Source organism: Orcinus orca, chromosome 1, assembly GCF_937001465.1.
Source record: "Orcinus orca chromosome 1, mOrcOrc1.1, whole genome shotgun sequence".
Taxonomy (NCBI): domain Eukaryota; kingdom Metazoa; phylum Chordata; class Mammalia; order Artiodactyla; family Delphinidae; genus Orcinus; species Orcinus orca.
The window spans coordinates 180,151,587-180,175,086 of record NC_064559.1 but is presented as its reverse complement, the minus strand read 5'-3'; the positions used below and the strand labels follow the sequence as shown (position 1 = coordinate 180,175,086).

General features: G+C 42.0%; 1 protein-coding gene across 2 annotated transcripts in view; it reads left to right on the top strand.

Annotated features, from left to right (window-relative positions):
• Window positions 1-625: 625 nt before the first annotated feature.
• Window positions 626-23,500, top strand: part of SMAP2 (small ArfGAP2) — a 47,925-nt gene continuing 25,050 nt past the window's right edge. The window contains exons 1-2 of one of the 2 annotated variants that reach the window (XM_049698010.1): window positions 626-1,150; window positions 7,948-8,052. Coding sequence is in view for 1 of the 2 variants with exons in the window: in XM_004266392.4 (XP_004266440.1) it covers window positions 1,048-1,150 (103 nt within the window). In the remaining variant the exon portion in view is untranslated. The remainder of the gene's footprint in view (window positions 1,151-7,947; window positions 8,053-23,500) is intronic. The other variant, XM_004266392.4, reaches the window with a different exon arrangement.

The window sequence follows — 23,500 nt, the reverse complement described above, 5'->3', positions numbered from 1 at the left end:
TTTTGGGAGGACTGAGGAATGAAACAAGAAAGTATCTAGGCACCAGGCAAAACAATGCCCAAAGATGTCAGTAATCACAAGAGGAGACCTAATGAATAGGGGGGCCAGGAATTCAGCAGGAGCATGCATTCCAAGTGAGAGGTAACCAGAATCCTCTGAAAAGCTGGGGAGGTTGTGATGTCCTCTTATCCTGGGTTAGGAGGTTGGGCTCTTCTATTTGGCTGTTGAAGGAAAGAATAAGCTGGAGGACTTTGGAGTATTCACAACCACCACGTTACATAAGGATGGTAAATATTTAACTCGTAGAGAGGTTTTGGGATTATATTGGGATAATGCATATAAGGCGCTTAGCACAGCGCCTGGCACATAGTAAGAGCTCAGCTAATGTTAATTGTTGTTTCCCTTCGCTTGCCTCTACTCTCTCCACTCGCTTTCCTCCGGCTCCATTCATTCTTTTCCAAGGACATGCAGGGGCGGGCCCACTTCCCCCTCCGCCCCACCCAAGCTCCGCCCCTCACTTCTGCCCCGATTGGTTCCTGAGAGGCGGAGCGGAGGGAAGAGCCCAGTCCGAAGCGGTGGGGGCGGGGCGCATGCGCGGGCTGGGAGGGGTGGAGGAGGAGAGGAAGAGCTGCCGGAAGTAGGCGGCAGAGGTGGTGGCAGGGCTGGCAGCAGCTGCCAGGGAAACCGAGGCGCGGGACGCTGGGCTCACAGACAGGCAGGCCTGGGAGTCGTCTCTGCGCCCGGCACGCAGGAGGCCTGAGCGCCCCCCTTGCCTGGGCTGAGGGTCCCTGCCTGGTCCGGCAGCGTCGTCGGGACCCGGGTCTTTCCCTAAGCCCGCCAGGGGGCGCCGCGCTGAGGGGCTGCAGAGTGGGGGGCGGGCGCGGCTGACCCGAGAAGGGGTGCCGGGCCGGGCGGTGGGAGAGGGCTCTTCCCCGCTCAGGAGGTGCCCCTGGGCGGGGGACCAGGAGTCCTCACCTCTGGACTGAGGCAGGGGTTTCTGGGGGCGAGGAGGGTGCGTCGCCCTCTGCCCCCGCCGGCACCCTGGCCATGACGGGCAAATCGGTGAAGGACGTGGATCGGTACCAGGCGGTCCTAGCCAACCTGCTGCTGGAGGAGGATAACAAGTTTTGTGCGGACTGCCAGTCTAAAGGTAGCGCATCCCTCCTGGCGGGCGAGGGGTCCAGCCTCCGGGCAGCGCGGGGGAGGCGGCCTGTGTGGTGAGGGGGCGGTCTCTGGAGCTTAGGTGGCCCGAATCATCTAAATGGTAACGCGTGCTACCGTTGCTGATGAGGCTGCTAGGTGTTCTGCCGCGCCGGGATTGGTGTGGGGAGAGGTTGGGAGGGCGAGTGTGTGTGGTTGGGGGGTGGGGCGGTGGTGGTGTGGGTGGAAGTGGCGTGGTGTGTGCAGGTGAGAATGTCTGTATTTCAGGGCTCTGAATGAGTTCTGGGCCGACTGTCAGTCCAGAGGCAGCCCAGAGCTCGCAGCCTTCCGCTTGCGAAGCTGGGGGCGAACTGCGGTGGTGCGCGCGAGGGTGGGGGTGGGGGCGGGGAGAAGCGAGATGACAGGGAGGAAAACTGCTTAAATGATTTTTAAAGGTGGTGAGCGTCGCTGCCTGCTATTTGGTTAGTAGTTCCATCTGTCATTTTACAGCCTTGCTGAGATCTGACAGAGCGCTTAGGTGGCTTTCCTCTTTCTGGATGTGTGGAGGGGGAACTGCCTTATGCAGTGACACAGTGCGGACTTCTAGACAGCCTAGCCCTGGCTTGTGGAGTGTGTTGGAGGCCTGATGTGTGTGTGGTGGCAGAAACTAGCAGACTGTGTCTGTAGTGCAGGATTTAATCAGTGCGGAGGAGGAAGCAAGGGATACATCGAATTTGTTGCTTTCATGGCCATCACCCTTCTAAAGGTGAAATATGACCATTGTAGATTGGCAGAGCCATTTAGTCTTTGTTTTCTGTGCCCTCAAAGATTCATGATTTGATACAATTACAAATCAGTATGCTACGAAAGCTTGGTTATTAGTGAAATATTTGCACTCGAAATTGATAGATTATAAATATTTTGTTTCCTTATTTTCTTTCTGAATTCTTTGGAATATAAATTGGAGAAGTTGGGAAAATTCTTTTCCTTTTTGGTTTGGGTAGAAAGGGATATATTTTGGGAGCTATTGTTAATTTACTTTTGTTCATAATGCAGTGAATTTGCCTGGATTGTTTGCCATATAGCGTGTTGGGCGTATAGTACACAACAAAGGTTCAATTGTATTTATCAGTATCGAGAAAGGAAGTACATGCTTAATTGACGCTTTCACTTAATTACCTTTTATTTTAGAGAAGTAAGGTTTTGTTTTTATTTTTGGCTGCGTTGGGTCTTCGTTGCTGCACGCGGGCTTTTCTCCGGTTGCGGCAAGCTGGGGCTACTCTTCGTTGCGGTGTGCGGGCTTCTCATTGTGGTGGCTTCTCTTGCTGGGAGCACGTTCTCTAGGCACGTGAGCTTCAGTAGTTGTGGCACACGGGCTCAGCAGTTGTGGCTCGCGGGCTCTAGAGCGCAGCCTCAGTAGTTGTGGTGCACAGGCTTAGTTGCTCCATGGCATGTGGGATCTTCCCAGACCAGGGCTCGAACCCGTGTTCCCTGCATTGGCAGGCGGATTCTTAACCACTGCGCCACCAGGGAAGCCCGAGAAGTAACGTTATTTAAGGAGAACAGGAGACAGATACTTTAATTTGGACACCTCGTAGGATATTTTAGTACCTTTACCAATGGATAAATGACATGTGCCATTAGGAAAGCAGGTCCCCAGACTTCTCTCCTGAATTTTTGCATTGGCAATAATTCATTTTAAAAAGTACTTTAGAATCAATTTACATTGAGTAAGTTAATTTCTTATAGTTGACTCTTGTGAGATCTTGTGCTAGATCTATTGGAAGATTCGGTTTAAAATTTAAGAGTATATCTCTTGGTTTTACTCAAATTCCCTTGTGTCCTCAGTTGACAGATCTTAAGTCACAGTGAAGCAACCCACTGGAGTGAGCATGGCTACATTTGGGGAGTCAGATGCCATTCTGATGATTAGTACCACCCCATCCCCTATTTTGCATACCACTCTTATACTTACTCATATTCCTATAAAATATAACACATGGAAGAGAGGTTGATTCATCACTTCTTCCTCCAAATTTTCCGTTGCTCTTTATCAACAGAATTACTGGGGATCAGGTAATAAAACATTAGTCAATTCATTCTTAATGAGAGCTAGTAACTGCTGGTTTGTAAACTTTATTAACTGCTCTTGATAGTAGAATTCTGGTTTCTGAAACAATTTCTTTTCACAAATTAGCTTTACATTTTGGCTTGGTGGCTTCAGTGACTCGGCCATTGTATTAAAAAGGAGATGACAAGGTGTCAGTCAGTCATCTTTCAGTTAAGACATTTGTTGTGGCCTCAGTTTATCCAGTTTGTGAATTAGCTAGCCCCTTCCACTCTTTCAACTCCTTTTACTCATTTTCCATCTCCTTTTTCCTGATTTTAGTTGTTGTAATCATCATGTGGACAAATGTCAGACCATGGAAGGAAGAGACACTTGCATCTGTAGATTAAGTTAGCTGTTAAGCTCTGGTAAAAATAAATAATAATAATACACTTAGTGGGAGGAGGAATTTTAAAGCTGTAAGCTAAAATAAGGTTTGTACTTGAGTATTTATCTGTAGGTCTCATGTCCTTTCTTCCTTAGAAAACTGAGAGCTTAATTGTATAGGACCTGGTGAGTGACTGCTTGCTAATCCATTAATATAAAATCAGATGATGTAGCCCTGAACTGCAGACCTTTGAGCAGGTATTTTTGTAATGTTCCAAAATAACTCTGGCAATAAATCTTTTTTTAAAAAATCTTAAACTGATTTAAGAATGATATTATCTTTAGATATGTAATTTGAACATCAGAATAGAGAATAAACATGTGTTCTCTTTGTATACTACAAGTTTTGTTGGTCCTGGGGTTTTTTAACTCTCTTGAGCATAAGACTCACCAGTTTCCGGTACCTCTAATGCATTGAAATAATTTCTGTGTGGGAACGGAGGCTGCTTTGGTATTGCCTTTAAAAAAATGCTGTGACTTGCTTTAGGCTGAAAGATGTGGTTTCATCACCCAAAACCCTTAAGTTATTGTGACCTTTAGGGTAAAATTTTGGACTGACTTAAGCTGTGGAAGAACAGAGGACAAACATACTGGAAATTTCAGATATGTTAATGGTTAATTCCATCTAGTTGAGGCCAGGTCCCGTTTTTGGATAGACCCTTGGTGGGGTTATACTGGTCTAAGGTTTAGTCTTTAGCTCTGCAGTTGCGTATTTTATCAGTGTGCCTGGAATAACCCCTAATCAACCTTGTCAAAGACTGGTTTAGGACTTCCCTGGTGGCACAGTGGTTAAGAATCTGCCTTCCAATGCAGGGGACACGGGTTTGAGCCCTGGTCCAGGAAGATCCCACATGCCGCGGAACAACAAAAGACTTGTTTAAACTGGACACTATCTTATTTACGATGAAAGGATCTACCTTTCTGATGACCTGAATACTTATATACACTGTTGGGACACTCCTTTCTCAGTATCAAGGTTAGTGAAAAATTGAGAGCTGTTTAATGAGCAAAGAATTAGAATGGAAGAAGTTTGATGGTCTTGAGGAATACTTACTTCTAACTGTGAAATACCACACGGAATTCTGGAGTCTGACAAAAACTTTGTAATACCTTTTTACTTCTCTGTTCTTCTGCTACATCCCATTTCTGAAATGTTTCACTTTGAATCACCTAACCATTGCCTTTGTTCCAACTCCCATTATGTATTCTTAAATTTCAATTCACTCTTTGCAAAACCACTTTCATGTGGTTCAAAATTCAAAAAGTTCAAAAGGGAATATGTACAGTGAAAAGTTGTGCTCCTGTCCCTAATCCCTTAGCCATCATTTTCCAGTGCTTCTGCAAGTTACCACTGTTAGTAATTTCTTATGTGACTTTTAAGAGATAGTATATGCATGGACAAAAAAACTACATTTAAATATATTTCTTTTCAGTGTTTTTATGCAAATAGTAGCATGTTACCCACAGTTCATGGCACCTGGCATTTTTCAGTCCACAGTATAACGTGGAGGGCATGGATATTCCCTCTCCATGCACATTAAAGAGCATCCCCATTCTTTCAGGGTATTAAGTTGAAAGATATGCGTAAGTGATTTGGAAACGGCTACTCTCATTGAAGTCATCTTAGAGAGTGTCCTAGGCCCATCCATAGCACAGGTAGGCTCACCTTTCAGGTGGCAAAGAATCAGAGCTGTAGACGTTTGATATTGGAACATACAGTTAAACTCCATTACTCTGATTATTTTAGCTTTGTGACCTTCAGCACACTACCTTTCTCCGTTTAATTTTCCTCATTTGAAAAATAAAAATGCGTCGTAAACTAAAGTGTTACACAAATGTAGGCATTATTTATTATTACCATTGCTGAACTTGTTTATTTTATCTTGATTTTATTCATTTCACTTTCAGACTTTATTCCCTTAAATACTCTAGTTACTGGAAGCCACAGTTAGAATGACTCACTGAATAACTCACCAAATAAAAAACCACCTAGTTTTTAAGCCAAAACCATTTCCTATAGGACTTTATGGTACCCTTGAGGATGGTCTCTGGATGAAATTTCCTGACTCTTCAAAGTTGTATGAAAGGTTAGACCAGGGAATCTTTCTGTAGACATTTTTTTTTAATATTAGTCCCAAATTTTAACTCTGGTAAATTAATCTCTAGCTTTGCTTTACTTTTGTTTTCTGTCAATAGCTAAATCATTGCTTGTTAAATATCATTCCTTAGAAATGAACATTCCTATCAATTTTTAATTATTTTAGCTGTATCTGTGGCACCTCTTAAGAGATTTTTTTAAATTGCATCAGATCTGGACAACAGAAGGAATTTTCCTTCCATCTCTAGTTGTTAAATACCCTTCTCCAGCCAAAATCAAATAACTTTCTGGCTTTTTACAGCTAATGTACCTTAACTCTGACGGTTGTAGTCAGGTTGACACAGTTTTACTGAAAGTAATTTATAAAAGTCCCCATTAGGTTGTCTTTTTTTTTTTTTCCATTTGAAACATGAATTATTTTATTTACATTACTCTTTAGTTCAACAAATTTTAACAATATTTAAAAATTATCTAAATTCATAAAAGTAGTTCATAAATTTCAACATTTAATTATTATGTACATACTAGGTTGTCTTTTTTTTTTTTTTTTTTTTTGCGGTACGCGGGCCTCTCACTGTTGTGGCCTCTCCCGTTGCGGAGCACAGGCTCCGGACACGCAGGCTCAGCGGCCATGGCTCACGGGCCTAGCTGCTCCGCGGCATGTGGGACCTTCCCAGACCGGGGCCTGAACCCGTGTCCCCTGCATCGGCAGGCGGACTCTCAACCACTGCGCCACCAGGGAAGCCCTAGGTTGTCTTTTAATATTAACTTGTTAAACCTGTTCCCTGGGAGATACTTTCCTATTCGTTCTCCTTGCCATTATCCAGTGGCAGTGGGATAGATAGAGAGTACAAAATGCCTTATCTTTTAAGAACTCTTTGCAAGCCTGAGAGTACAATCCCACACTATATATATTCATTCAGAAAATAGTTCTTAAGCACCTGCTTTGTGTCAGACACTGTACCAAGACATGTAGATTAAAAGATAGGGCCTTTGGTTTCAAGGATTTTATAGTCTAATGGGCAAGCAGATGTGTAAGCAGATACATGATGCAATGTAGTAATTATCATTGTAGGATTGTGTACAGGGAGAAATGAAAGCATTGAAGAAAGCAAGAAAGTCTGCCTAGGAAGTCATGGCTCAGAGAGTCAAGTAGGCTATGTATTGAATGATAAGCATGACTTTGTCAGGTGAATTTAGGGCATTCCAGGCAGAGGAAGCAGAATGTGCAGTAGGCAAGATGTGCTGTACCGTGTGTGTGTGTGTGTATGTGTATGTGTGTGTGTATGATTCTTTAGTATATTCTCAATACATGTTGGGGATTGGCAAGGGATAAGGTAGGCAGAGACCCATAAGGTTAAAATCCTAGCTCTGTAGTTGACTTGCTGTATGGCATTGAGATTATGAATATGCTTTAGACTCCCTGTTGTGTAAGAAGCCCCTAGTATTGGAAGCCCACCTGCTACTCAAATGGAATTATAAATATTGCAAACATGCAATGTTCTCTAACTGCTGAGTAGTAAGGAATGTCTGAGTATTATGCCCACTAGATCTCCATGGAAGTGTACCCTCATGAGTACATTAAACTATCTTAGAGAAGTCTAGTGAAATGTCAGCAGTAGATGTCATGCCATTTCTGGAGTTGACGTTGAATTTTGAGGCTGAGCGTGCTCTCATACTCAAGCAGTCTAAGAGTGTTGAACATTTGAGTGTGCCCTTGGTTGTTCAGTGCTTAGGATGTGTAAACAGGCAGTTGCAGCCACATCTCTCAGTATACCTTTCAACAAATCTATTGCTTTTAAATAAATCAGAAAATTTCCTTCTTTCTGCATTTTTCATCTGATGTCATTATGGTATGTAGGTGGCAGCTTTCTTGGGCACAGTTGTCTATATTACTGTTCACCACATGAGTCATTGTCGGTTTCTGTTCTGCCTGAAAATTCCATCTTGGAAATAATGTCATGCAGCTGGAGACCACAACACATTACTCATTATGAACATTGCAGCTGGCTTTGTATGTTATGTTGAAAGCTACCTGTGCCATAAGGAAGAGATAAAGTGACTTTTTAAGTGGACTCAGACTCAATTCCTCCAAATGATATCCCCTGTGAAAAAGATGCCCAACAAGAATCTGCATAAAACACAAATGTGTTTTACATTCTAAGCATACAGTGCCTAACTTTTGTCATTGTGTCTGCTTAAATCCTTATCACAGTTATACTTCTGTTTGAGCAAGTGGCCAGTTTAAGTAGATACTAACTTTGAAGAAGTTCTGTGTTGGCCCCTGGAGTGTGACAGTTCAGCATACCACATTGAAAAGGTAGGAACCAAGTCTATGTAGAGTAGAACCCCTTAAAGTTAATTCACTTTTACCAAATTCCTCTATTGTTAAAGAAATATTCCTCTGCTAGTTAACTTCTTAAAATTGTAACTTGCTACAGTTAACACATCCACTAGAATGTAAGCTCCATGAGGGCAGGGGTTTTGTGACTGTTTTGTTCACTATAGTATTCCTGGCACCTAGAACAATGGTTGGCACAGGTCAGGCTCTCAGTAAGTATTTGTTTGAACAGTATAAATCCTTTGTTTCTTATTAGAAGAAATCCTTTATATGTTATCTGAATGTTTGTGTAATTCTTAGGAAAGCTAAGTTTTAAAATATATTTTAAAGGTAGGGACCCTTCAGAGAAACAGAAAGCACTGTAGGTAGTACAAGCAGAGGGAATTTAATATGGAATAGTTTTCGTAGGTGATACAAGAGCCAAGAAGGTCAATGGGGTGGTGAGACAACCCAGAGATTGGCAACACCCGGGAGCTCCTAGGCCCCTAAGGAAATTAGAAGGTGCTGGTGTCACCAAAGGCTAGAAGCCTGAGCCATCTGCTGTGAGCTGGAAGCCTGGGAAGAAGAGCTGTCTGGTGGCAGCTGGAACTCGGACCAAGTAAGATAGAGAGCATTACCCTGGCTTCCCTCCTTCTCCTGCTTTTCCTCATCAGTGCCTCCCATTGGTGGAACTTACTCATAAATCAGTTGGCAAGGGAGCCTGGGGGATGTAGTTCCCTGTGATAGTGTAGAGCAAGGGGAGGATCCAAGCTGAGACAGGCAAAGGCACAAAGGCACTTAAATCTCCAAGATGTAATTCTTTCTCCTTGTAAGTAAACAGTTATTTTGGACAAGCAATAAGAAGAGTTTTCAGGCAGATAACCTCTTGTGCTTCAAAAGGATCTAGGATCTTAACTGTTGCCAGAACAGTAATTAGTCCTGGGAAGTAATGTAACTTTGTATAGTCACGTAACAAGTAATGTAAGTTTTATATAGGCATTGCCTATATAATTAGGATGTGCGGATTCTGTGGGATCTGTATTTGACTTTTGGTCTCCACCAGGACAATTTATCGTTTGGTTACTCAGAAAATAAGTTCCCACCCTGTTAATTCTGGGAAGCCTTAAGCATGATGTGTATGCACTGAGCTTGTCCCATCTACAACTAAAAGCTTTGAGTAACAAAGTAACACTTTGTACAAAGAGAGTTTTGAGGATTGCAGCCTTAAAACGTGGTACAGATTAGACTTTCTTTGATAGTTAAGGAAGTTTTCCTTGTGCCACGTATTTTTTTAAAATAGTTTGATCGGTTTGCCTGTGCCACCCGCCCCCTGATTCAGTCCAGTTACCACTGGGTGAGAGAGGTAAGATCACTGGACATACTATCTTCTATACTGAACCTGAAAAATAAAAAATATTTTGTCTTATTTGGAAGGTTGCTGCTGCTCCATTTAAAGACAAAGCTTCTCAAGTTATGGCTACTAGTTTTCTCCTTGATTATAAAGTGTTTAATGAGTTACGTGATACAAGTTTAGCACTTTCTAGAAGTGCTTTTTTTGTCAATCAGGTCACCTGCCTTTGGGCGCCTGCCACGTTAATGGAATTGGTGGAACTAGGCCAACAAGGGTTTTCAGTGGAGTGTGAGTATGTTTGCTTTTAGGCTGTTATTTTCCACAGAAGCTATGGATAAGGAACCTTCATTGAGTAAAGTTACCAACGGTAAAAAAAAAAAAAAAATTGCATAGGTTTCATTGTTTTTCTGTTTTCTCCAAAAATTAATTTCCTCTTAGCAGGTACTACTATAATTCACAGATGTGATTGAAATGTAATTTGGTATTGTAAAAAGTGTATCAGCCTGCTTCCCAGAGTACCAGTTGTTCCCATGCAGCCCATTTTACCTTAAGAGGTACATCTATGTGTTTTTGAAGCCTCATGTTTAATAATTACAATATTTCACTACTGTATTTGACTCTTCCATTTTCCAAACTTTCTCCTTCCCTACCCCACTCTTCTGGATCCTATATTTCCCCACAGGCTTTGTGGATGCTGGTCCATTGATGGCTGAACTGCAGGTCCCTTCCCAGTGAAAAACCCCAGAGATGAGCCAAATCTGCCTTCATCTGTGGCCATTCATCAGTGTAAGGTTGCCCTGGAGGTTGTCTTCAGTTTGTCCACCACTCGCCTTGACCCCCATGCTCCCTCCTGTGTGACTGAAACACCCTGGAATCCCACCTTTGTAACATATTGCTGGGATTTTATTATTGCTGCTCGTTTTCATTTTCAAGTAATGTTAAGTAGTTTTCTGACCATTTTTGTAGTCCTCTTTTCCCCATTTGTATATTTCCTATGGATATTCTGGTTTGATTTTTACATACCTGTAGGATATGGTTTATTTAGAAAGTACTGGACTTCATAAGCCCACTTGGAAAATGCTCTGTTGATCCTTATTTAATTTCAAGTCAAAACTTTCAAAAAGAAATGTCTTAATCGGAAACAATGAGAACTGGATCCCTCAGGCTTCATGTCATTTCTCCACACCCAAAAAACAAATGTGTAACTTTCTCATTTTATCATGTGTTGAAAATAGTAGAGCAAATACAGGAGGAAGAGAGACCTACTGTCAGCTGTAGCTGATAAGCCTGTCCCAGCACAGAGATGTGAGAAAATAGAGCACCTTTTCTTTTCCTCTATTGCAAATAGCCATACTGTCTTTCACAGCAGTTGCTAGTGATGGGAAGACCATAAATCCCCATGCCTCTATCTCAGAGCTTATACCTTTAGATGTGAGTTTACATGTTAATCCTACAATGTTACTTCCTGAAGTGCACACGAAGTAAATTTTAACTTCTTCCTCTTTTCTTGTCTTAGTGGAAGTCCCCTCTGTGTGTGTGTGTATTTAGAAATGAGATCTCTAGTGTTTCAAGCCTTGAGTTAAAAACTTTGTCTTAATATTGTTTAGACGGTTTTTGTTCTAATGCCTTTGAAAAATAATTTCGTACAGAATTTTCCATGTGAACTGGTAATATCATATGCTGGTGAGGGAAGAGGCATTGGTGTCTTTTCTTGTTGATACTTTACCACTTGGGTTATAACTGACCCAAGCCCTCTGATGAGAAATAGGAAGGAAATTCCCTGTTCTTATCATGATGCTTGTGTTCAAAATAGCTGGCAACAACGGACCTAATGGAAACCAATTTGTGTGACGGCTGATTTGAAAAAGAAAGAAAGAAAAGATTCAGGCTCTTCTGCTGTGCTGAAAGCATTTTTATTGAAATAATAGCTGTAAGGACTGGGGACTTTGTCTGTCTGAAGGTAGATGTGAGGGGTTGGGTTGGAGAAACTGTTTCAGACCGAGCAGAATTTTGAGCAAAGGTCTTTCGTAGAGTGTGAGTGCTATTATTAACGTTACTAGCTTTTATGTGAGAGAAAGGAAGCATCATTAAAAATACAACATTGGAATCAGGAAGATTCCAAATCACCTCCTCTGAGCATTCTGACTTGGTTTTGAGCCTAGTCTGTGAATAGGCACCAGGCACAAGCGACTCAAATCAAGGGCAGAGTAGAAATAAGGCTCAGTTTCATTAGACTTCTTATGCATATAAGGGGAAAAAAGGGACTTCCTTGGTGGTTCAGTGGTTAAGACTCCTCGCTTCCACTGCAGGGGGTGGGGGTTTGATCCCCAGTCGTGGAACTAAGATCCCACATGCTGGATGACCAAAAAGAAAAAAGAAAAAAAAAAAAATTTGTTACCATAGGAACAGACTCCCAGACCAGTTGTGCTTATTAGCTAAACATCATTAAATGCTTTTCTTTAAAGAACAAAAACTTTATTTTTTCTCATTATGAAAGTTATTCATATTTGTGATGAAAATCATTGGAAAGTATGAAAAAATATGATGCAGAAGGTATTTCATATAATCCTTATCACCCATTTTTTATTTCGGCTTATACTATTATAATTTTGTATCATTATTGTTTGGCTTAACATTTATCATAAGCATTTTTCATGACATTAAAAACATTTAAATGCCTTTATTGTATTCCATTGTTCGAATATATCATTACTTAACTCTTGCCCAATTGTTGGACCCTTGAGTCTTAATTTTTCAGTGTTATAAGATAATGAGACATTGTGAATTTTTGTGTTGCTGTGAGACTAATGGGTTATTTATGTGTTCAGAGTTGAGTAGTTATGTGGGCCCTCTAATTTTAAGGAGTTGTCAGGGAGTCCTCTGGGTTGAGCCCATGTAGAGATGGCCTTGCCGTGGGGGCAGTTCATTTTGAACTGCCTCATGGCAGTGGACATTTGAGACAAGGAGCACAGAGAGCTGGGGAGAATCCAGGCTTGACCGTAAGGAACAGATTCATGGGACATGATCACAGCAAGATGGGCCAAGATATATTCTTATATCTCACGTGCAATTTCCACGTTACATACTTGGTATGTGGAAATACCGTTGGGCCGTTGATCAGCATCTTATGTTGTTCATACAGGCCTCCTTCACTTAAACTCAGCCCACTGAGAAGGAGGATTAGAAGCCCCACATTGGTGGAAAGGGGAATAACAGCTACTGTGTTTTGTTTTTGTTTTACAAAGCTTTCCTTAGACTGTGAATTCCATGAGGAGAGGGACTGAGTCCCGTGTTTTCCTGTTAGCTAAAGCACAGCATCGGGTACATAGTGTCTGTGTCTCCGTCGTGAACACTATTCTAGTTATGCGTGTTCAGATCATAATCTTGTTTAGTTTTTTGAAAGTCACCCTCATACTCTTAACTCAGAGATTTGAAGCTCTGTGACGTTGCAGGAAGCCGAGCAGGTGAATCTCAAGGTTGCTCCGTGGCAGTTGCTTCTGTGCACCATCTCTTTTGTGTGCTCTGGCGTCTGTACCACCTTGAAAGCTGGAGCCAGTCACAGAGCTGGTATTCTGCCCTTTCCGTAGGAGGTCTCAGTGAGACACACCATTTTAGGGGAAATGGAGCAGGGAGTGTAAAACGGGAGGCTGAAATAGCAGTCCTTTAGCCTTTTTGTGGGCTGGGAGTAAATATTTAGACACTGTCCTCAGCTGCCATAGAGATTAATCATAACCTTGCAACACTTTTAGAAGCTCCCCTTGTTCCTGCTGGAACAGGTTTGTCTAATTTGAAGAACCTTGCTTTGGCTCTTTCGAAGCCGCGATTTTTTTCCCCAAGAGACCTGCTCTGAGTTCCTCTGCGTAATGTCCCCTTTGCAGGAACTTTCTATCCACACGGCTGGCATCTTTGCGCCACCCACTTGCACCATACCTTCCGACCCGTACCTCATTATACCCAATTCTGAAACACCTGGCTTTTGAAACATAGTGAATATCTTCTTTTGAAAGGGCAAATCGCCACTTTTTGCTCTGCTCCCTTAAGCCAGGGCTGTTTTGATGACTAACATTCTGCGTGTCCCTGGACTAACCATCTGTATTTTGGTCCCAGAATTCATTTCTATTCTGCTGTTTCTGTAGCGATGAAAGTTCTCTAGCTTTTGGATACGGTTGTGATTCAGTTAAACTCTCACTGGTTTTCCATCTGTTTGCCATTGGTTGGGGCTCCTCTGATGTGTTGGGAAAGCTGCACACGGTCGTGGAAGGAAGAAGTTCACATGTCTGTGGTCTTGTACAAGAGTTCATTTGCTGACTCGGAAGGTTTTGTGTAAAGCCTCTCTCTGCCTGTGTGAAAAGCACGAGCTCCCCTTCAAACAAGTGAAAAATGAGTTCTGCCTGGCTTCTTGTTCTTCGCTCTCCTCCACTTCTGGGCTTCCTCTGAGGAAGAGGAACGTGGCTGGGAAGGGGTGTGGATGAGCCTTCACACACAAGCTCAGGCCTTGGGCTTTCCAGCAGCAGAGAATGTGTGTGTGAGAAGAGAAAAGAACCCCTGAAGAATAGGATATCAATTTAGGGACTATTATTGAGCATCTGCTATGTATAACACACATTTGGGGTGTAGAAAGATGATTCTCATTCCAGTCCAGCTGATGATTTCTTCTATGAACCTGGGTAAATGACTTGACCTCCCCGGGCCTTAGATTCTCCAGCTGTGCTTGGACTAGATAATCCTTAAGGTTCTTTCCAGTTTGGGAATTCTGTATCAAAATGTTTATCTCTTTGTTACAGAACAAGAGAAACGGCTTTTCCACAGGATTGGCATATTCTTATGTCTCACATGCTTCAAATTAAGTGGCTTCAAGATGGTTTCTCAGCACTATTGATGTTTCGGATACTTCTTTGTTGAGAGGTTGTCCTGTATAGGAGGTAAAGCAGCATCCTTGGCCTCACCTACTAGATGCCAGTAGCACCCCAACTTTCTGCCAGTTGTGACAACTAAAAATGTCTCCAGACATTGACATTGCCACTTGTGGGGAAAATTGCTTCAGTTGAGAAGCACAGCTCTAAAGAAAGAAGAGTGGTACTGTTTGAATGTGGCTATTTTTAATATCTATTTTCATATTGGTCCTCTGCTGCTTATTACCTGTCCTGGGGTTGGAGGATGAAGAGCAATCTCATTGGTCGAGAGCTCTATCACCTTTCTTTGGTAGCTTCTTCTAAAGATATGCCTCCCCTCAGTGGGCAGGCTTACTTTGCATCTTCAGTATTTTTTTCAGAATATGAGAAGCTATTGGTTGTTGCAAAGAGGAAGCTAAGGCTTTAACGGGAAGTAACTTAAAAAACATAAAGAACTAAATGTCCCCAGGGAGTGAAGACAATAACTTCTAGAGAATCGAGTTAAACATCTGTTTCCTGAAGTGAGGTCATGAGTGATAGGAAATTAGTTTAATTATAATGTCAAGTTTTGAAATATCAGGTCCACCTGGCCAACTTTGAAATAATTGCCCAGCTGTTAGCTCAGCGATCCATCTCTACACACCTCCAACCCCCAGCCTGATGAAAGCCATTGAGGTAGTGATTGAAATGTTCTAGCTCTCTTATAAGATCTGGGTTTTATCCTTATTGCTTTTGCTACAAAATGTTGGTTTTATTTTATATTAAAATTTTTTTGAAGTATACTTAGTTTACAACATTGTGTTAGTTTCAGGTGTACAGCAAACTGATTCAGTTATATATATATATATATATATTCTTTTTCAGATTCTTTTCCATTATAGGTTATTAAAAAATATTGAATATAGTTCCCTGTGCTATACAGTAGGTCCTTGTTGTTTATCTATCTTATATATAGTAGTGTGTATATGTTAATCCCAGAGTCCTAATTTATCTCTCCCCCACCCCCAAAATGTTCTTTTTAGGTTGAATTACTTTACATTGTCCCCAGTGTCATCTTTTTCTTTTTTTTTTTTTTTTTTGTCATCATTTTCTCATCTCTTTTCAATCCACATTCTGGACTGGGTTGGGTGCAGAATGATGCTCTTTGCTGATTGGGGTAGAGTGTGTTCTATGAGCATCCTTGCTGGGATGCTCTGGGATCCCAGAGCCATGACTGAGACACTTGAGCCTGTGTCAGTCTCTATCCCTCAGTCCTGGCAGGCTCTGTGTTCTATTCCAGCTGAGCCTTTGCCGGAGTAATTGGCCACATGGAGCCTTCAAGCCAAACAATTGTTTGTACTGAGATAGTCTCACTGTTTGGCTCCTAATGAAATAATCTCCTTCCTGCCCCCAGTGAAAGCAGCTATTTTTTATTTCCTCCCTCCCCTTTTCAGAGAAGCCATGCCTCAGCTACCACTCTTCTCGCTTATTCATGAATGCTTTAAGCAGGGTCTTTGTGCAGAGGAAATTAGCTAGAGACAAAATATCCGAGCTAACCAGGATACAAGGAACATTAAGGACACCCTTCCTCCTAATTTTCTATGTAGGATATTTAAATCACCTTTGTGTGGTTTTCTGAGTAATAAGGGATTCAAACCTCAAGTCCACATAAGAAAAATACTCATTCTAGGTTTTTAAAAAGTATGCTAACTTAGGCAGTTGTTACCTAAAGGAGCTCACAGAATAAAAACAAATATAAAACCCAGCGACAGAACAAGCATAGCTGAGTGCCACCGGAGAATGACACAGTGCTGTGAGAGTCAGAAGAGGAAGGAAAAAAGGCTTGATGGAGACAGCAAGATTTTCACAAAATGAGGTTTTGCAAATGGAAGTAATAGCCCACGTAGAGCTATTTGTGAGCAATATTAAGTTGATCCAGAAAGTATAAGTAGTCCAGTTTTCCTTATTTGTCAAACCTGTGAACCTCCAAAACATGAATTCAGGAAAGAGAATCCACAGGTAGAGATAGAAAGTTGCCCAGGTGGCCCCAGTGTGTCCTGCTTCTCTTTCCCTCTTTGGGTGCTTCTTCTGGCTTTCATCGTATTGCGGCCTCTATTCTAAAGCTCTGGCTCATATATAGACACAAATCACTTCCTTTGATTCTTTTCCCTTAGCCCTGTTAACACCATTCAGAACTTTGAGTACAAAGAGGGAACAAAAAAGGGAACTTATCACAAAATATATGAAACTAAAAAACAGCCACCCTTTTCTTTGAAGGTTTAACTTCTGATCCTACCTCGCTCAGCTTGTTCCCAGTCCCTGTTCTGTTTCAGAATCCTGAGGTCACGTGCCTTAGCTTCACAGGACCAGTGTAGATTCTTAGTTACCTTGCTTGATTTTTTTTTTTTTTTTCAGCACCAGGTCCTCCTGCATGTGAAAGGTACTGTCTAAGGATCCACCACCAGCAATTTTCTCTCTAGAGAACTTGACCCAGAGGATAAAGCCAAACTAGCCTTCTTGTGCTGCTGCGCACTTAGGGCTCTTTTACTCATTTCTCAGTGGATAGGCATCCCGGCCTCTTCCTAAGGTTACTGGCATAATCAGAGACCTCATCCTCCAGGCTGAACTCAAGATTCTCCAGAAAGAGAGGGGCTTCCCACTTGGAGGCCCAGCACTGTGTACCACAACTTTCATACTGATCTCTCATGGGAGCATTTATTTAACAAGAGCTATGAACATACTGGTTTTTTTTAGAAGAGAAAACTTTTATTTTGACTTCATAAAAATTTAAAACATTTAAACAGCAAAGCATTTGCTAAACAAAATAACAGAGGTTAAAGAGAAATTTAAAAACAAGAAACAAAAAATTGCAAAATGTCAATTCCCCTAATCTATGCATTTAGGGCTAAACCAATAAAAATAGTACTGAGATTAGCTGGGGATGTTGTTATTTAGTTTTTGTTTATTTTTAGATTGTTTTTAAAACCAATCAAAATTTATAGGGATAAATATTGTTACTTGTATAGATTTTTAATAACAGCTTGTTGCATTTCCTGTATTGTTTCAAATGCCTCCACCTGGTCACATCAAACTTCAATCGATGCTTTAAGTAATAGAGGATCTTTTATTGCAGCCAAAGTATAGCAGGTATGCTGTCTAATTCTAGAGAGTCCAATGAAGTGGAAATAATATATTCTTAAGCATTATATTAAACCCTATCTTAGGAATTATAGTAAAAGCAAATGTAGCATCAATTGAATAACAGCCATTAACTAAAGAGAGAAATCAAGAGGACGTTTAAAGACAGAAAACATTAGGCAGATGTCCTACTATGCTTGTGGATATTTAGGAGGTGGCTGCTCTGGAATTAAACCTGGACATGACCCTGGGTCCCTCAGCCCTCACGGTTTGACCTCCTTCTTCCCTGGGAACCTGATGAAGGAGAGGGATTCCCTGACCCTCTCGGGCCTCTGCTTGCTGAATAGCAGGGCAGAGGAGCCCCTGGGGGAAAGCTGGAATTTAAACCCTGCTCTGGCCAATTTTGTCTCCTGTGACCATTTCTTTTCTTAGCTTGTTGAGCTTTCTCTCAGTCAACAGAGATGCCAGCCAACTTTGTTGAGGGTTTTTTCTCATGGGACATGATCCGTCTTTGATAGAAGGAAATGTTTCTTTCCAATTCTCTCTCTAGGTCTTTGGCCAGCTTTCTGTAGGAGTTGCACTTGGGGAGTACACTGCTGATATTTTCGTACACTTTGGGAAGTTTCTTCTTCTAAGCAGTAAATTCCCTCCTTGATAAACTTTGTGCAAAGTTTCATTATATGTTGTTGATGTAGTTCAGTCACTATTTGAAGTTTAAGCTGAAGCTTTTGAATTTCACTTTCAAGCTGTGAACATTCAAATTGCAAAGAGGGTTGCTCAGTTTGGAAATTTCTCATTTGACTTGTAAGCTCCTTTTCATTTGATTGTCTTCAATAATTTTTTTTAAATTACTTAATTTATTTGTGGCTGCGTTGGGTCTTCATTGCTGCGCCTGGGCTTTCTCTAGTTGCAGTGAGCAGGGGCTGCTCTTCATTGTGGTGTGCGGGCTTCTCATTGCGGTGGCTTCTCTTGTTGCGGAGCACGGGCTCTAGGTGCTCGTCTGCAGTAGTTGTGGCATGCGGGCTTCAGTAGTTGTGGCTCACGGGCTCTAGAGCGCAGGCTCAGTAGTTGTGGCACACGGGCTTAGTTGCTCTGCGTCACGTGGGATCTTCCTGGACCAGGGTGCGAACCCATGTTCCCTGCGTTGGCAGGCGGATTTTTAACCACTGTGCCACCAGGGAACCCATCTTCACATAATTTTTAAAATGTTCCTTGCTTTTCTCCTTCGAGCCTTTTTAAGGAAACATTTAAGTAACAGCATGGATGAGTTTCTTTGAATCGACTTCTGACTCATAGTCTAGGTGGTCTCCATTTTCTGATCCATTCTTTTTGTCTAATCCCAAATCGCCGTCATCCACATAATCTCTAAAGAGAGCAGGTAAATTTGTCCTCTCCAGCACAGTTTTTGTCATAGATCTTTTTAGCTGGCTCTTTTTATGATTTACAACCTACTTCACCCGTGTAGTTGAGTTTTCAAGCTTTTTTTTTCTTCACTTCCCACACTCTTTGCCCCCATCCTGCAGCTTCTCGGGAAAGCAATCCTAGGCTTTCCTGAAAATGAGTGTTTTCAACCATACCATCCATTCTTTCCCTCTGAAGTTGTTCTGCATTCTTCTGAGGCGCTTTTAGGGTGTTTTGGCACCAGTCACTAAGGGTTGGAGAGAGTTTGACATATCTTTGAGTAACCATGTATGTCCTTGAAGGCAAGCCACCATCCCTCCATGAAATGAAAGTTTAGGGGCTCACTTCTAGTTATTTTTCAAGAAAATCTACTGTGTTCTCAAGTAAAGAGGTGGACATGTTTAGGTTATTACGTTTTGCCATACTCAAGGTTTGTAATGTCAGAGGACTGGCCTCTGCTGCAGGCATCAGCTTGTGTAAGCAGTCTAATCTTCTCACTGACTTTATGAGATTCTTCAACCCGGGCAGAAGATGTTTCGGCTAGCTCTTTTCCCCTCTTTAAAATATATCAGCTCTCTACTATGAAAACAATCATAGCATCACATACCAGAACCTCCCAGGGAAACCCCAAGAGACTTGGATCTCAGGCTTTTAGAGAGCACCGCCAGCAGTACTGCACAGCTGCTGCTCCAGGACTGGCTGGAAAGACACCTCTGTGGCAGTCAGAGGCCCTCTGTGTAGAATCAGGGACTCACCTTGTCCGGGAGTCCCTCAGTCTGCCTCTTGTTCCCAAATCAGAGAAAGGCCTCTGGGTGTCTGTGGGTGAGAGTCACCCTCTCAGATTTCTCTGTGTGGCTGGAACCTAGCAGCTGGCAGCTACACACACCGTTTTAGAGGAAGTGATGTCTTTGTTGGTGTATAGAAGTAAGAAGAGGAATAACAAGAATTGATTCTAGAAAGGCCCAGATCATGGAAGAATTTAAGCCACACTTAGTTTGGAGTTCAGTTGACAGTGGGGGTCTAAATTACATGTCTTCAAATGGGGCAGTGACATCATCAGCACATACCTTGGCAGAATGTCCTTTTCAGAGGCAAAAAAAAAAAAAAAAAAAAGCTCAAACTAGGACCTGGTCCTTTCCCTTCTGAAGTATTCTGGGAAATAGAGTTGAGTAATAAAGATACAGGTTGTTTGATTTGGTAGTCTTTATTACCAGAAACATCACCTAAGTATACATTAGTTACCGTCCACTGCTGGGATAGCCAGAAAGGAAGAGTTAGAGCCTAACCTGCAATAAATCTTTACCTTCCAATAATAAATAAGGCAAATAAGATTGATGTGGAGCTAAATTTACTAAACGTTAATTGCCCTTCCTTCAGTCTTTTCAGAGTAGTTTAATTAATTTTAGAGATACAGTTATTATCTTTTAGCCCATAGCTTTGTGGCTAGCAGGGGTCAGGTAAATACCATGAGATATGTACAAGCATGTTACTGGACTAATTCAGAGCAAGTACCGGTTTTCCTAGGATTTAAAGGAAATGAATAGCCAGTGTATAGAGAAACTGAGAAAGCTGCTGCCCCCAGCAGTAGACATGTGCCTTGTTCTAGCGCTGGCCCTTTGGCTGTTTTATTGTTTTAGTTTTATTACTTTCTGTAGGCTTTTTAAAAATTGTATTTAATTTTCTCCACCACCACCCCCGCTCCAGAGCAGAGCAAGGTCAAGGCCAATCCATTGTCTGTAAGCACTGCTAACGGTGAGAGAAAGATTAACAATGTCTCCTCCTTTTTTCCCACTAGCCCCCATTCCACTTCCCTGTTGATTTCCTAGTGTTACAAGCTTTAATGTCTTTAGAGAAAGACCATTTTATTTTATTTTAAAAAGAATTTATTTATTTATTGGCTGAGTTGGGTCTTCGTTGCTGCGCGCGGGCTTTCTCTAGTTGCGGCGAGCGGGGGCTACTCTTCATTGCGGTGCACGGGCTTCTCCTTGCAGTGGCTTCTGTTGTTGCGGAGCACATGCTCTAGGCGCACAGGCTCCAGTAGCTGTGGCACTGGGGCTCAGTAGTTGTGGCACACGGACTCTAGAGCGCAGGCTCAGTAGTTGTGGTGCACAGGCTTAGTTGCTCCATGGCATGTGGGATCTTCCCAGACCAGGGCTCGAATCCCTGTCCCCTGCACTGGCAGGCAGATTCTTAACCACTGCGCCACCAGGGAAGCCCCAAAGACCATTTTAAGTTATCTGCTGAAATGGGTTTAGATGTAGACTAACTAATTATTTCATCAGTGAGTGCTCAGCAGTGTTCTACTTCACTAACCACCTTTTTCTGGTTACCTGGTAGGAGGATAATGTTGCTTTGCTTTGTCTCCATGGATATCATAGCAGTTTGTTTGCTACATCTGTTCTGTCATTGACCTCCTGGATTAAGTTGGCTCAACTGGCTTGTATTTTAGTTGAGTGTAGAATAGCTGCTCTCTTCTTCTAGAATCTCCAAACCTCTATCTGTATCTTGCATTTTTTGTTATTTTATATAAATATGGGAGTAGTATAGAAGTAGCACCAGGAGGTAAAAATGGTAAGAAGGCAGATTGATGGGACTCAGTGTAAAGAAGGCATCTCTAGTATTCAATGCCATCCAACAGTAGAATGGCCTTCCTTTTGAAATGGTACGTAACTGACTTAGTACCAGAGCTGTTTAGGGAGGAACCAGATAAAAGGATCTCAATGACTAATGAGAAGGTTAGACTCACCGACTTCTAATGTTCTTTCCACCTCTGATTTTCCAATTTTAAATTCCTTGGTGTAGTATTTACCTTTATTCTCTAATCAATCTCAGAAATCTTTCAATTTGTTTTGTCTCAAACATTTAAGAAGATAACTTTTAGGGCTTCCCTGGTGGCGCAGTGGTTGAGAGTCCGCCTGCCGATGCAGGGGACACGGGTTCGTGCCTTAGTCCGGGAAGATCCCACATGCCGCGGAGCGGCTGGGCCCGTGAGCCATGGCCGCTGAGCCTGCGCGTCCAGAGCCTGTGCTCCGCAATGGGAGAGGCCACGACAGTGAGAAGCCCGCGTACCGCAAAAAAAACAAAACAAAAAAAGATTAACTTCTGCTTTTTCAAATATATGAACGTGGACAGTGTCTCTTTTTGACAAAAGGAAACAACATTCTTACAAGATGTACCGGATGGAAAGGGACTTACTTCTCTTGCAGAGCGTACTCAGAGCAGAGGTTGATTGAGTAAGCTTTTATTTTGGCCTCATGGTTCCTTAAAATGTTTGTACTTACAGAGGTTCAAAGTTACTGTTTATTGTTATTTTGGAATAGGGAACTAGGTGAATTCTCTTTTGTGTAGATGGAAATAGGCTGATAAACATACCTCTTAGTAGCCCTACTTAATTTCTCCAAGATGCCACTGGTGTTTATGTGTATTCTTCTTTGTAGTGAATCAAGGGTTGAAGGGATATAATGAGTGGAACTGAGGTACCTAGCGTTAGAATTGTTCTTAAAACAAATACTGCTGCTTCTTTGCTTTGATTCTCGAATTTCATGCTGGAGTTAATGACAGGCTAAGTTCAGGAGAAATTTGCTTCTATTTTCAAATCAGAATGTGTTGATGGAGGTTCTTCCTTATGTGTCTATCACGTTTAAACCAGCTTTCAGTGCCAATCATAGGCTCCATGAACTGAATTTGATTTCATGTTTTTAGACTCATCAGGATCTAACATCTTCAGGGAATTCCCTGGAGGTCCAATGGTTAGGGCTCTGTGCTTCCCCTGCAGGGGGCACAGGTTTGATCCCTGGTCAGGGAACTAAGGTCCTTTATGCCTCATGATGCGGCCAAAAAAAAAAAAAAAAAGACCTAACATCTTCATAGATTATTTCACATTGTACCTTCAGAACCACTGAATTTCAAGCAGGAAGGGACATGAAAATTTCCTACAAATCAGCCAGTAGAACAATGGTACTAGAAGGGACTTTACAGCTCATGGTTTACCCCACCCACTGTGCAGGGATCATTTCTCCACCATCCCCGAGGGTTGATCATCCAGCCTTTTCTTGAACACTTGCACTTACTGGGATTCCACTGTTTTTGGATATGCTGCATTTGTTTTCACGCAACCTTAATTATGAGTTAGGAAATTCTTCCCCGGAGTGTTCCCAAATCAACTTCTACTCACTGGTGCTAGTTATGCCTTTGGAGCCTCACCAAAGTAACCTAATCCCTTTTCTGGGTAATATCTTTGCCTTGAAAGTGTTTGAAAAGTTCTTCTCCCTTCATTTTACAAGACAGAAAAAAAATTGTATGCTTTTTATCTTGTTAATTGATGACTTCATTTAACAAATACTTATTTTGTATGTACTACTTGCAAGTATGGTGGTAAATGTTTGGGATAAATGATGAAGGGACAAGGTCCTTGCCTTCCAGAGCTGATAGTCTATTTAGGGCAAGAAAGTTTCGTAAGCAACTAATTGTGATAAGATATTAAGTATTGGAAGAGCAAAGCAGGCAATGGACTCTTAGCCATAGCAAAGGTCAAGATTTATTCCCTTGATGGCCTCACAGAAAGAGGTGACATTGGACTAGATTTTGAAGTGTTCGAGCAGGGAATGAAGGAGAAAGCCATTTCAGGTAGGAAGAAGGTGTAGGCAAAGAGGCGTGAGTCATGACATTTTTCAGAATGATGACTTGC